Raw genomic sequence first — 15,579 nt, forward strand, 5'->3', positions numbered from 1 at the left:
TCTGGAATATTTAGTGAGTTTAATCTATCCATATATCTTAAGTGGATTAGCCTCTTTATATACCTAGCTGAACAAAAATAGATTCATTATAGTAAAATTCGATTTTGCTATGAACGTTCTATATGCAGCCTATAATAACTTTTAAGAAGGAACTGTTATGCCTGTTAATTCTTATTCTAAATAATAATATACAACTTGACCATGATAAGTCAAGTCATGGAAAAACAGCTAAAAATGGTAAGATAAAATGAGTTGGATAAATAAAAAAAGTCATGTGCTCAGGATTCCATAATATGTTTAAACAAATGTGATATTTGGTGACATCCAGCTGAACATTTGTCAACAGGGTTATGGAGGTACTCCATAAAGTGAATATGACCATGTTTCACTTAACAGAGGCCTCTCCACTCTACATTCACCAATCTACTCTGGGGGTAATAAATTTAGGCAACACACTTGAAGAAAATGATGTATGAGAATGGGTCTTAAATGGTGAGGTGACTTAAAGTATGCTATTGGTGTAATGGCTGAAGGCGAGAGCATATTCAATTTGATATCTTAAATGCTGAATTTAAAGGACTTCTTTTTTGTATACATTTCTTTTAATTTTTTTTTTCTTGAGAGAAAGAGAGAGAGAGAGAGAGAGAGAGAGAGAGAGCAAGCTGGGGAGGGCAGAGAGAGAGGGAGAAAGAAGTGCCAAGCAGGCTCCGAGCTGTCAGCAGAGAGCCCAACACATGGCTCTAACTCATGAATTGTGAGATCATGTCCTGAGCTGAAACCAAGAGTGGGACGCTTAACTGACTGAGCCACACAGGCACCCCCCTAAATGACTTATTTCCATTAAAGGAATAAGGCTATAGAGAAGACACCAAAAGGTGATAGATTTAAGGAGAAAAGATTTTGGTTCAATATTAAGAACAGCTTTCTGGGGCACTTGGCTGGCTCAGTCCGAAGAGTATGTGACTCTTGATCTCGGGGTCGAGAATTCAAGCCTCACATTGGGTGTAGGGATTATTTAAATAAAACTTAAAAAAAAGAAGAAGAAAAAAGAACCTTCTAACAATTAGAACTGCCTGTAAGTGTATATCTGAGTAGGTAATGAATTTCTCATTAGTGGAGGTAAAGGTAGAGGCGGGATGACTATTCCTTAGTTATGTTGTAGAGAAAACTCAGGCAGTTAGTGAGGAGGGTTACATTATGTTCTCCTCTAAAGTTCTGGTATAAAATATATGGCTCTTGGAGTAGAATTAGTTTCTTCCTCCCAGCACTAATTGCATGATATAGCTTATAAAATGGTCACTGTAAATTCTACCTAATTTTTATACGTAGCAGAATACAACTTACTAAGCATTAGTACCGGTTAGTAATTATAAATAGAATTCTATAATTAAAACATATAAAGATGGAGCATTTACAACATGAACAGATGTATCATTGATAAAAATCCCTATATTGTAGTATCTGTACCAAATAAAAATTTGGTAAGGAATAAAAACAATTGGCATTCAAACAGCTTTCATTGAAACAACTGTATGTAAGTTCATGATAAAAGGGAGTTTTCAACGTGTCTTAAACTAAAAGATGTACAACATTGTGGCGTGTATAACCCACTGATGTCACAGAGTAAAATTATAGGTGTAAAAAAAGTATATGGATATTTTATTCAAGTTAATTGCTGAATTGTTTCTCTTCATCATTTTTATAAAGGTGTATCCCATTAATTTAACTTTTATAATGAAACTAGTTCTTCAGGTGAACTAGTAGAATTTGATGTTCATTAAACAGTACATGTGATACTAAATAGTTTCTCCCTATGTAATAGATGAACACATCATTGTCGTAAAATAAAAACTTATAAAAAGTGCCTCACTATTTACTCAATTAAAGCCCTCCTAAAAAGAACTTACTCTTTAAAACTCATCAAACTATCATATTCGTAATGTAAATGCAAGCCTCGTAGTTTCTTTTCAGAATAACATCTATCCTAGTAGCAGTTGCCGAAAATTATCTCTGGGTACAGACAGGACATACACGCGCGCCCCATGCCTCCATGCAAACGTATATGCCTCTGCGATACACAAGTCTAGACGCCGCAGTGCTAAAAGCAGCTGCAGGCAGACAAACCTCGTTCTGTAATTACTTATGCGACCCTCGGTAACACACTTAACCTTTCTAAACCTCAGTCTCTCCCTGTAAATGGGAACTAATATTTGTTGTGAAGATTAAATGTGATCAAATACTCATGAAGTCTTGGTCCCCATTCCATATCACCCGTTTCTCTCAAGTCATAGAAGTACTTTATGTTTCAAGTGAATTAATGCATATAAAAGTCTTTTGTAAATCTAAAAGAACGTTGCAATTGTATTATCTCATTTAACAGGCAATTTAACCCCCCGCATTACATCATTGTTAACAGCGTTCATTACTGTTTTGAAAAATCCATGTAGGTGTATGTATCAAAATATGACAACAAGTTTCTATACAACAAATTAGAAACCTAAAACAGAAGCTCAAGTTTGGAAATAGGGAAAACAATCGTTAACAATAATTATTCTCTAAATCATTTTGGAATAATCCACAGAGTTTTAGGGAAATTATATAAAAATTTATCCAGAACAGGCTGGGTCTATACACCCGGCAGGAGCACAGACGTTTTACCACTCAGGTGAAGATAAGGAGAGAATACATTTTTTCTCTCAAAATTCCACCAGCCTATTTTGTAGCCTAAACAATATTGATAATTCTCTCAATAATTCACACTACCCAAGTTATATGCGGAGTTCAAATATACACTCTCGTGCTGCTGTAAAGTATATGTTACCTAGAGTTTCTCATTTAAGAATATTACGGCCTTCGCGGAAAAAGCCATGTAAATTATACAAAAATTGGAAGAATTTTTAAAAAGTGGGTCTGTGATTTGATCTTGTCCTGATTTTTGTTTTTTAAAGATACAGATATTGAAAATCACAGCTGATAATTTCATTCTGACATGAGTTTAAAAGGTTAAGTTACTATCTGAAGAAAGGTAATCTGGTCGCCTTTCACAGCAGCCTGCAAGCTTTGCAATCTGCATAGAGAGGGGCATTTGTCATCATTAGCTGAGCTGTGACAGCTGGCACCCAGGGTGTCCCAGAATCAAGAAGTGGCAGAGAGACTCTTGGTTTAGGTTGCCATTAAGTGTAGGAGGTTTCTTGAGGATCAAGTATATTTTATAAAAAGCTTTGTGATGCAACTAACAGCAGCGAACATATTTGAATTTTCCGTAACATGGATAATACGATGATAGCACATAGTTAGCAGGTTGCCTCTAGACAACAAGATGCCGGAGTGCCGTATGAATAAACATCCACTGCCTGCCACTTAGAGAGCAAGAATTGTCTGCAGTACCCAAATAGCTCTGGCACACTGTTTCTCTCAAGGTTGGATCAGGGTGATCAACGATTAAGTATACTCAAGGCAACAGAATGAAGATGGAGAGAATAATTCTCAGTGATATTTTAAATTTGGTTGTAAACAGTTCATAACGTCTCAGGAGTGAGCTCGACTACACACCCATTAGAGTACCCGTCCTTTCGAGAACATGAATATGAAAATTAAAATCATTCACACAGATGCAATCCTCCAACCGTCCGAGGTGTATACAATCGGTAATAAGTATTTAAAAATAATCCTCGGCCAAAGTTTAAAATCAGAATCTTCTTACCAATCGAAGGTTACTGATTGTGGGCCTGAAACAGTTGTGGTTCATATGGCCAGAAAAGAATTTCTAAAACTAACATTTTATGAATGTTTGTCTTGTTCGTGTAAAACTGCATAAAGCAAAAGAAAGTTTAAGTTAAAAATAGGTTGATCAGGTCTTTGAAAAATAAATATGCTACAACCCCTTTAAAAAATCATCAATGTTTGCAAACATAATCAATAACACTAGGTTTTATATTATTATGTAAACTAGTTTTCCACAAATAAAACTAATTTTTGTGTTAATGTAAAATCTATGCAAATACATGCAGTCATTTATCAGGAAAGCTGACAAGCATTCCATATTGGAGGGGAAATGAAACTGCCTCAAGAATAGAGGCAATTAATTATTTCTGTATTTTTTCTTCTTCTGTCTTGAGGCACAAAAGTTATCCATCCAGTTAAAATAGCAAATGAAATAAAGAGATTTTTTTTTTATTTAAACACATATGGCTTTTGCCTGCAATACTGATCACCACAAGGTCTACAGATGCCCGTGGCTAAATTGTACACTGGCAGATGTACACAGGGGAAAACTGTGCTAATGCAGCGTGGAGAGCAAAACAAATGAAGAACTGAATTTGCTAGTAAAAGAAAAAAAAAACACAACAAAAAGCAAAACCCCAAAACCAAAAAAAAAAAAAAACCCTAAAATTTCCCCCCCTAGTGAGTTATGCAATTTGCTTATCAAATACAGGTTCAGGTTGCACAAAAATTTAACCATTGTCTTTGCAAGAAAGCAGAAAACAATTTTAAATATATGAAAGTGTTTTTATGGACACACACACATATTAGGTATGTGAGTGATGGAGCTAAGTATATTTGTATTTACATGGACAGAATGGCTAGCAATGTTTAAACTTCTCATTCACAATTAAAATCTTATGATATTCAAAACTGCCACAGTGTATGTGTCTGGATAAATACTGTTAGAACTTCCAGTTATTATTATTTTAAAAGTCCATTTAGCCTCAGTCTCTTAAGGTATTATTGAAAACTGTATAGGTTATCATGGAATAAACTTGCAGTGTGATATTACATCCTGGTGGCAAGAATCCTATATTTAGTAGCTGTTTCCTTTTAACAGGTTAAAACAAATGTATACAGGCCAATTCAATCTTTTATTATCTGAAATACTGGGGATGTCTCTGTGTGTGTGTGTGTGTGTGTGTGTGTGTGTGTGTGTGTGTGTACACACAGCCTGCATGCACAGGCTATTTTGCAAACCATAAAAAGAGTATACTTTCTAAAAATGGCTTAAGATTATTAAGAAAGCAATAACTTCTTTCTTAATAGGGCTGTAAGCATGCATAACATTAAAATTTGTATTGTAATTGCCAAATAAAAATATAAAACAGAAAGCATTTAAATAATTTTATATCTTGGGGAAAGAAACAGAAGACTAGTTGTACTATTCCAAGTTGTAAAAAGGCAAAATACTTGAAAGAGCATCGTTGTCAATGAACATGTCTGCTCTCCTATAATTTAAGAATTCTTTGCTTGGAGTCTTTATAACCATCTAAATTTCAGTGACAATGTATATTTATATAAAATTAGGATTAGAGGTATATGTTTCAAGAATGTATATATATTAATTAATATTAGCTCTAATAAACTCCTTGGCCTTGTCCCCCACCACTCAAAGGGAGGATTAATTTACCGAAATATAATGTACAATGTAATTTAAATACCGAGAGATTTATTTCCCCAGTGACATAAAGCTAGTGACATTACCAATATGCCTCAAATGTTGCTAACTTATATAAGGAATCCCTGTTTCTCAATACATATTTTGACGTGCAAACTATAAGCTATATTCTTAAGTCTAATACGTACATTCATACCAACGTAACAAATCTTAGCAGTTCCTTTGAAAAATGAATCTTTTACCAAGCGTAAAGGTGGTATATATTAAATTCAAACAACCTTCAGGTAAAACAAAAATTGTAAGCCTATTCCTTATCTCTCTGAAGTATCATTTCATACTCTGCCTCTACGTCAGTGTGATCTGATTAAAACTGGCCTTAAATTAGAAACACGATAAAAATAAATAAATTCTAGAGGAATAAAAATAGATTTACAATCTAAAGATTTTTTGAGAGAAAAGTAAAACAGCCAGATACTTATAAATGAATCATAGAATTTATGAATGAAAAAATAAAATAGGGGCATGAGGAAACTTGTGGCAATGGAAATATTCTGTTGGTGCCAGCATGATATGACTGTATATATTTGTTAAAATTCACAGAATGGCACATTCATGGGGGAAAACCATAGAAAAGGATAGTTCTGTACACAAAATACACATCAGTAAACCTGGCTTCAATAATAAAAAAATAGAGTTCACATAAAAATCAAATAAAACCATACTTTCTACTTCATTGGTTTCAAATTTTCTTATTAGAAAGACTATGTCTTACAAACTCTGTGCTCTTCGTGCTTTTGATTTGATCTAGATGTGTAGACAATAGGAATAAACATGTAGACCAGAAAGTATTAACTACTTATGAATACTTCTGACTTGATATTTTTGACAAACATGGAAAATCGGGCTTTTTAGAAATAATACGTACTTGTATACTAAAATGTGTATTATTAGAAGAGTGAAAATAATCACACATAGGTGGAAATGAAATCATTCTTTAGGTGGTGTATTCTCGGATGCTCGTAATCTCTACGTGTAAAAAAAAAAAACGATAAAGAAAATTCCTGTTCATAAACTCATTTCCTTCATTTTCTATAAAGCACTTATTTATTATATAAAAATATATATATGATAAGAAATAATAGTTTTTTTTATTCAATGTAATTATTCTCTTAAATTATTACTCCTGTTGCTAATCATTAAAAAAATAATAAATCCTGGTTTAGAGGAATTGCTTCGTTCATGAAAAAGTAAGCTCCAAAACGGTAAATTAGATCTAGAAAAGGTTATTTTAGACATGCAATCACTGAATGTTGATTATCTATATACCATACTCTAGCCTCAAGGTCATGTTGAATATTTCCAGTGGCTTAATCACATACAGTATGGGACAGTAATGAGAGCTATGCAGTCCTGGATGACCCACTACAGATGTACAGATTAAGACACTAATCACATTTGATTCCATTGTTTTCTCTAAGTGCAATAAAACGCAAATGTGCTAAGAGTACCAAGGTTGTGGTCATATACATAAATGTCAGTAAATCCACGTGAATTATGGGTTAAGGAATACCTAGTTTTCATATATTCGTAAAGAAAAGAATCATGTGAGTCCATTTATCTTGCCAGAATATTCCTATAATATCCAAAGGAAAAACAGAGGCTGAAACCTAACAAAATGAATTCGAATTTTCTAGATTATAAAGATTAACAGTGACTTTCTGAAGGGTCTATGAGGAACTGGAACATTGTAATCAACACTTCCTACATAACACTCAATAAATAAATGACTGACCCCAATATCCTTACATTTCTGGAAAGAGTAAAGAGATCACATTCTATTTTGAGCAATAAGAATATCTTCTGGTTTATAACCCTCCACCCCCCCAATTTTTCAGTTCATAGATGCAACTTAAAACATCCTACACCAATATGTACACATTCAAATGAAGTGAGGAAATACACAACTGTCTGAATAACCCAGTCCTTCCATTTTCTTTTTTCTGCCCAGAGAAAGGCTTTGGTTGGAATTACCCAGAATGAATGCAAATCCGCAAATCTAGTAGGTACACTTCTAACTTCATCTTTAATCTCAAAGTTACTTTCTTTTCAACATTTATTAGCACCAATAACAAGTTTACTAAGCAACACTGTACGGAAGAAAAGTACGCCCCGCAACAAATGTTGACTATCTGATGTGTACTAGGGGGATGAGGAAAAGTGAGGCCATAGCCTTGATCATTCAAGTGAAGAATTAAGGAAATGATTTTTTTAAAAAACTTCAATTATCAGGATGCTCTGGTTGAAGAAATAAAATAGGGTCTAGATTGTGCCAACAGTGACCTCAATTCTCGGCTTCACCGTTTCATAAACCTGATATTAAAATATGAAATAACTGTTTTAAGAAATCATGGAAACTTTTGAAGCTCTCAAGCTATTTTGTTTCAAGTGTTCTTATACAAGGAGTCACAACAAGAAGAAAGGTATAGATGCCATCAAATTAGATTACCAGAAAAACTGCCTCTATTTTACTTTATTTAATGTGACACATAGAGAAAACCCTGCACAAATATCTGTCTTTAATTTCTCTAGTGTAAAAAAAGAAATATATTGTGTCTGGCAGAATGAAACAGATGAAATAGCCTGGGTGCATTTAAAAAACGAAGTGGGGGGAGGTAGAAATCAGATGCGTACAATGAGCCTTCAAAGCCACTCCAGCAGTAGGGATAAATAATTTAATAAACTCAACTTCATATTCTTTTTATCTCCCCAGTGTAATAAGCACATATTAAAAAAATAAAACTTTAAGTTCATGAATACTTGCGAATAGAATAGCAGCCAGCAGATATAAAAAACACAAAACAATATCTATGTGAGCATTTAACATGTATATGTATATTCTCTAACAGACACATTTTTCCAGATGAAAGGTCACAATTGCTTAAATTCATGAACATGTAATTCAAATTTAAATTAGTTTTTTTAAACACAGAAGCCTTGCATTCCTGCATTTCTGCATTTCTCAAGGTAATAATTTTTCTTTAAACCTAATAAGGTGACTATTTACACATTACATTGTGTATCCCATACAAATTAAGTAGGATTACAGAAGGGGGAATAAGTTACTTAGGAAACAGGACCTCAGGAAAAATTATTTTGCCATCGTTATTTTGAATGTTTTGAAATGTTAAGGACCATAATGTTTAATTGTTTTGTATTCATTAATACCACTAAAATTTATGATAATGGTGTGTTGGTGACTTTTTTGGATTCTTTTCCTAAATGATACACTCTAAGTCAAGGCTGCCTAGTAACCTAAGTAAATGAAATGAAAAAGTCAAGCCGGTTAGACCTTAAAATCCCAAATATCATTCAAATGTACGCATCTCAAACTATCATTAAATCATGAGAAATCATGAGATTCTTGGCTTTTTTTCCTTTTTTCCTTCAATTAGGTCAGTTTTCTTCAATTATCATTCTATTATTAGCTCACGTCAAAGATGACTGCATAGCATAGCACTGAAAACAATGCAGCATTTATATCCTAAAGCATTGGACACGCACAAGCTTTTACTCTAGGACTAACTACTAAGATTATATTTATAGTAAAAAAATAATAATAATACAAGACTGAAATCATTAGAGTTGTTTTATAACTTCTCATATAAGTAAATAAATTGATTTTAAGCCATCCCCAGGTAGTAAATAATCATTTGAAATAACTAGTTCAATAGGTCAAATGATATTTCACAAAAAAATCTTATAAAATAACTAAGTTGCTCCCACAAAACTACCTCCAAAAACGCGGCTGAATTACATAAATGTATACTATATATTGTAAATTCTTCTCCATAGGTCATTTCCTTAAAACAAAAAAAAATTAAGGGATAGAAAACACACTCCTCGGATAGTTTAATTTTCCCTTCAACAACGAGAGGTGTCTAAGATCACTGAAAGGATTCAGCTACAGAAGGCAATTCATTTCACGTGTTCAGTGTGATAGAAAGTCACTGTGTTGCAGCAACAAGCAGTACTTGGGCTGCGCCCAGTTCACCTACAGTGATAACAGCGGGTGGGTGAATCCTGTGTTATGTAAATCACTGTCAGCTCCCAGCGTGCAGGGTGCTGGGGGAAGCAGCTCGGAAAACACAGTCCCGGCGTCCTTGGAACTGAATGACTTCACTTGCCTGTAAACATTCTAGGACTAACGACTTTCTTAGTCCTTTTCTCACCATCCATTTTTCTTCTTCAAAGTGCAAATCGTTAGTGAAAAGGCCCCGGTTACACCAATTAGTTTGCACAAAGTGCTTCGGTGTTTAGCTTCGCTTTAACCCAATTAAGCCGCACAGCGAGCCCCGAAGATGCGCCACCTGCGCGCTTGGCTCCAGTGAGGCCGGCCGGGCGCCCCTCGCGTCCCTCGCGTTAGACCCACCCGGACCGCCGCGCCACGGTCCCCCCACACGGCCCCGGGGCCTCCGCGTCCCAGGCCGCACGTCCTCGGCGGCCGGGGTATTTGCAGGTGGCCCAGCAAATCGAGGGACGAGGTCCTGGCCGAGCAACTCTGGTCTGCACCCAAGGGACAGAGCGCTGGGCGCAGGGGCCCGCGGCCGCCGACGAGAAAGCGCGGGGCTAGGCTGCGGGCGCATGTGGGCCCGGGCGGCGGCGGGGCTGAGGGATGCGCGGGCAGAAGCCGTGGCCTGGAGCGGACGGGGAGAACCCGAGGACACCGAGTAAGGCTTAGAATAACGCGCACGCAGGAAAAAAACCCCACGGAACAGAGAGAGGAAAGGAGGCTGGCTTGGAAGTGCGGAGCAGCGGGAGAGAGGGGCAGACGCCGGGTGAGGGCCAGAGGCGGCTTTTCCCCTGAGACCAAGGCGCATCTTCGCCTTCTTGGCCTCGGGTTCTGTGGTTCGGATTTGCCTCCTCTTCTTCCTCTTCCAACTGCCAAAAGGTAGCAGTGCGTTCACCCGCAGAGCCTGCAAAGTGGGGAGGGGCTGTTCGCGTGTTCCCAGTCCCTGCTCCCCAGGGAATGGAAGGTTCCTGGGGAATAGAGTAGATGGATGCCATGAGCCCCAAATCTAATGTATTGTTTCAAGCTAAATCTGGAACCTATCACTCTTGGATAAGGAGAAAGGAAATAATAGGTGCCTTTGTGATGCTTGTACCTGTGCAAAAAAAAAAAAAAAAAAAAAAAAAAAAGCTCAGGTAAAAAGTGGGAGCCCTGAACAAGATCTGGTTGAAAGTGGCTCTGAAAGAAAGTGCCTACAAACCTGTTACCAGGAGTTACAAGATTTGGCTGGAAATATTGTTAATTTTAAAGACACGACATCTAAATTAAAGGTAGGCATTAAAAATCTGCCTGGGTTTTAAAATCACTACATAGTCCCTAAGTAGTATTTATTTCCTTTCCTGTACATGAAGGACACAATTGGTATCACCAGAAAACAAAACCAAAAACATGTTCTACATAAATCCATTCCCCCCTCCTGTATCAAGGTTCCAAAATTTGGAAATGTTGATTTTTCTTTCAAAGTTTTCCAAAATGGCATTTAAATTTTAACACCCTGGATGACTGCAAATTAGTTTTCTTTTACAATCGTAACTGATTTTTCCCTCAATCAAATCACATGAAATCGTATAAAATTAGAAGTCTGTCAGGTCACCACTAAGGACACTTAGGAGAGGAGGTATATCCTGAATTATACATCAATAGGCAAGCCAGAAACCCGGAGCCTGAAAATTTTTGGAACAGTTATCTGCCAGTAGGTCTCATCTCTATGATCTCGCCTTCATTTCACATATTAAAACCCAGCCCACTAGGAACTCACATTACAACAGTCTCTCGATCACAGAGAGAAGTTATTTTTTAAAGCTTTCTACCAGTGCGTACAAAACTCAGTGTCCTGATTATGTTGGCAAGTCAACCGAAGTACAAAGAGGGCTGCAGTTGGGGACAGAGGGGGAGTGATCCTAAACATTTTTTAAACATCCTAACTTAAAGAGCAGTAGACAACGTCTAACAAAACAGTAATTTTCAGATTCCTTTCAACCACTGCAAATGAGGAAAAACCAGAGTTAAAACGCTGCATAACATTAAAACAACAACAACAACAACAACATTCTGACATTATAGGAACATCCAAAAAATTACACAGGCATCAGTCCATCTAAAGCCAACTCGCACAGACGTGCAACAGCAAGCTCTCAACCTGCATTTTAAAAGACCTCCAGGATTAAGAGACGTTAATTATCTTATTCTAAATGCAAGTTAGTGACTTTGGTTTTAGAAGACCCCATCTAGTTCGCTAATTGATGGATGACCATTAATACACCTGTATTTGCATTTCCGCGGTAAAAAGACAAGCAGGGCTTTTTTTTTCCAACACAGAAGAGAAGCACTTTGCCAAGTCTTTTCAAAACGTCAATATGCTTCAATTAATACCAAAGCCGAGAGATTCCTCTTGATTTCCAAAACTGTCTAGGTGGCCTGGGTGGTTTTCTGCCGGCAGCAGCCTCCTACCTTTAGTTTGTGTGCCTATATCCACGAGGGGGGATTAATTAGCCGGGCTGGAGCTGAAGGAGGCTGTCGTGACGAGCCCAGTGGCGATTGGCCGCCAGCCTGCCTGGCCCTGCCTTTATAATTTCCACACGAGTGCATCTGGGCTCTTAGACAAACCAACAGCAGCTTCTTCTGACACAGACACACGCACACTCACCCCCGTCACACACACTGAGCACACTTTTCCTCCGTCTGATTAACAGTCCGGCAGACACGATGATTGCGGGAAGGCGTAAATAAATACGCAGAGGGCCGATTATTTTGACTACGGGAGGAGCTTTGCTGGGTCTCAGCGCAACTTTTGTTTTCACTACTGAGAAGGTGATCTCTCCTTGCGTTTCTCTCGCACAAGGATCCTTTAAAGGAGGAAGAAAGGCCGAGAGAGGGGGGCAGAGCAGGCTTTCACTTTCAGGCCGTCCGGGCTCAAAGATAAAAGGAAGGGGGGAGAGCAGCGGGCTGGGAGTCCAGCGCGGCAGCACGTCGGAGAGCGTTTGGGTGCGTTTCTGAGCGCGGCGGCCCGTTTCTCCACCGAAGTTGGCTCCAGCTCTAGCAGCCGCATTGGATCCCACAGCTTACTGCGAGACTCCGGTGTACAATCCGGATCTCTGCCCCAACATGATCGCGGCCCAGGCCAAGCTGGTGTACCATCTGAATAAATACTACAACGAGAAGTGCCAGGCCAGGAAAGCTGCCATCGCGAAGACTATCCGGGAAGTCTGCAAAGTCGTTTCCGACGTCCTGAAAGAAGTGGAGGTCCAGGAGCCCCGCTTCATCAGCTCTCTCAACGAGATGGACAATCGCTACGAGGGCCTCGAGGTCATCTCCCCCACCGAGTTTGAAGTGGTGCTTTACCTGAACCAGATGGGGGTGTTCAACTTTGTGGACGACGGCTCGCTGCCCGGCTGCGCGGTGCTGAAGTTGAGCGACGGGCGCAAGAGGAGCATGTCCCTCTGGGTGGAATTCATCACCGCCTCCGGCTACCTCTCGGCGCGCAAGATCCGGTCCAGGTTCCAGACGCTGGTGGCCCAGGCGGTGGACAAATGCAGCTACAGGGACGTGGTAAAAATGGTGGCGGACACCAGCGAAGTGAAACTGCGAATCCGAGATAGGTACGTGGTGCAGATCACCCCGGCCTTTAAGTGCACCGGCATCTGGCCCAGGAGCGCTGCCCACTGGCCGCTTCCCCACATCCCCTGGCCGGGACCCAACCGGGTGGCGGAGGTCAAAGCGGAAGGGTTCAATCTCCTGTCCAAGGAGTGCCACTCCCTGGCCGGCAAACAGAGCTCGGCCGAGAGCGACGCCTGGGTGCTGCAGTTCGCGGAAGCTGAGAACAGACTGCAGATGGGGGGCTGCAGGAAGAAATGCCTCTCCATCCTCAAAACCTTGCGGGATCGGCACCTCGAACTGCCGGGCCAGCCCCTCAACAATTACCACATGAAGACTCTGGTTTCCTACGAGTGTGAAAAGCATCCCCGGGAGTCGGACTGGGACGAGTCCTGCCTGGGTGACCGGCTTAACGGGATTTTGCTGCAACTTATCTCCTGCCTGCAGTGCCGGCGGTGTCCTCACTACTTCCTACCGAACTTAGATCTGTTCCAAGGCAAACCTCATTCGGCTCTGGAGAACGCTGCCAAACAAACGTGGCGACTGGCGAGAGAGATCCTGACCAACCCGAAAAGTTTGGAGAAACTTTAGAGGACCGTTTCGTCAAGAGCCGAAATGTGATTGCTCTTCTCAAAGACCTAGTTCGGTGTAAACTTCCTGGTCGATTCCTATCTAATATTCCACTTGTCAGTGCAAACAATCTCTTCCTTAAAAAGGAATAACAGTACAATGTTTAGGCATCATCTCACCCACCCCTCCAAGGGGAGAAGAAGAAGTAGGGAAAGAGGATAGAGAAAAACCCAAACCCACAAGTATTAGAAGACTTCTTTTACGAAGGATTTCTTATCTCCCTCGAAAAGTACACAGTAACACCCGGAAAGCAACCCGGCTGTAATGCAAGACCACAGAGAACACTCTGCCCAGCTATCAAAGGATTATAGCAATCCTGGTGATTTAGGTGCATCTGTCTGTGAGTAAACACCATTTGGATATGCCATCTGAAGGAAAGTGTAATGTATATTTTGGTTTGTAACAAATATTGTGATCTCACATTGTCTTTGAACGTGTGGATGTTGGTGTTTTGTGATTTGGTGAACAGAAGTTAAATTGCCGTTTTGGATACTTCCAGACATTTTCCACTAACAAAGATACCATTTAAAGGTAGATTTCCTCCCGGTACTTTTATCTGTCTTTGAAAGTGTCTGAACTTTAAAAAAGTTTACATTTTGTTTCAAATATAATGCTTGTTCTATTTCTAACATTCCATAAATATACTTGAAATGTTATTTAAATATATTCAAAGAAATTTGAATTCAGCTTATATAATAACGCTTGAATATCTGAATTATATATTTGAAAATGCACTTGAAATACACTGGATAACTACTTTTGTGACTTAGATTTTAATTTCTGTTGCTGGTTTTTATTTAATTAGAAGCTAATAAATGAAGTAAAATAAAAGTTGTTGTGTCTCACTTTAAATTGTTTTTCTATCAAAAGATGTAAAGCTTCATTTTGGAAACTGAACCCACCTGAGTATCTTAAACATTTTGAGGAGTGTGCTAATGGAATTATTCAAAATAAAACCTTAAGATACTGGAGAAAACTCTTTGTACGGCTACAGAAGCTAATGATCTACTTATAAGACTATTTCTTTCTATGACAGACAGATTTAAATCTACCCTTGAAAGTCTGCTCTTCTGGACTAGGTTCTGTAGCATTTCTGATAATATAAGGAAAAAATATGTCATGACAGCAAAGACTGTGGAGTTAAAAATCTGACTCAGAGAAAGTGAACTCAAAGTCACAATGAAAGTTTCAAAATTTGTATATGAAAAATAACTATGCTAATAAAATAAAGATTATTTCTGACCACTTTATGTCAAATCTTATTTTATGCAGTTAGTGTTCCATTAGCTGAATAAGTTAATCAGAAACCCAAAATTTATTTTTCCTTTGTAAGGGCAAGCTAATGATAAAAGCATAAAGACAAACTTTAAATTATTTAAAAATCAAATACACTACATTTCAGCTCATTTTAAACATTCCATCCTTTGGGAGCCAGAAGTGTAAGAAGTCCTTTGACTGTCCTTCCAAGTATTTTAATAGTCAACAAGTGCTGAGAGCTAACCACCTACAGGCTCTAAGGTAGGCAGTTAATTCAGGTGAGGGTAGATTTTGGAATTTCGGTTCCTCTTCTACAAATTGTGTTTTATAATACTTTATTTCTATACAAAAATTAAATACAAATAATAAAGTTCTGAGTCTGTGGGAGCATTTGTCTTTGACTATTTTAGAATAATTGCTTCTGATAAGGCTTGCAAAGGAAGATCTTTTGTATACTGATGCTTGGATATCTAGCAGGACACTTGAATTCTTAACCTCAGAAAAGTTTACAAACTGCAGGGTAACATAAAAGTTAAAACAACAATCACATTGATTTGAAAAGAAAGTGCAGAGGTGTAGAGCTGTCCCAACATCAGGTTTTAAAATCTACACAATAAGATATACTAAATAAATATTTATGCATTTC

At 38.4% G+C, this 15,579-nt stretch overlaps 2 protein-coding genes across 11 annotated transcripts in view; one reads left to right on the forward strand and one right to left on the reverse strand.

Annotated features, from left to right (window-relative positions):
* The window catches only part of NBEA (neurobeachin), a 681,254-nt gene that overhangs the window by 188,839 nt on the left and 476,836 nt on the right, over positions 1-15,579 (reverse strand). The gene's annotated exons all lie outside the window — the stretch shown is intronic.
* Positions 12,386-14,921, forward strand: MAB21L1 (mab-21 like 1). Its single transcript, XM_058687633.1, has one exon. It carries the CDS (start codon positions 12,558-12,560, stop codon positions 13,635-13,637), a length of 1,080 nt encoding a protein of 359 aa, XP_058543616.1. The 5' UTR covers positions 12,386-12,557; the 3' UTR covers positions 13,638-14,921.

Source organism: Neofelis nebulosa, chromosome 1, assembly GCF_028018385.1.
Source record: "Neofelis nebulosa isolate mNeoNeb1 chromosome 1, mNeoNeb1.pri, whole genome shotgun sequence".
In the NCBI taxonomy this organism is placed as follows: Eukaryota; Metazoa; Chordata; class Mammalia; order Carnivora; family Felidae; genus Neofelis; species Neofelis nebulosa.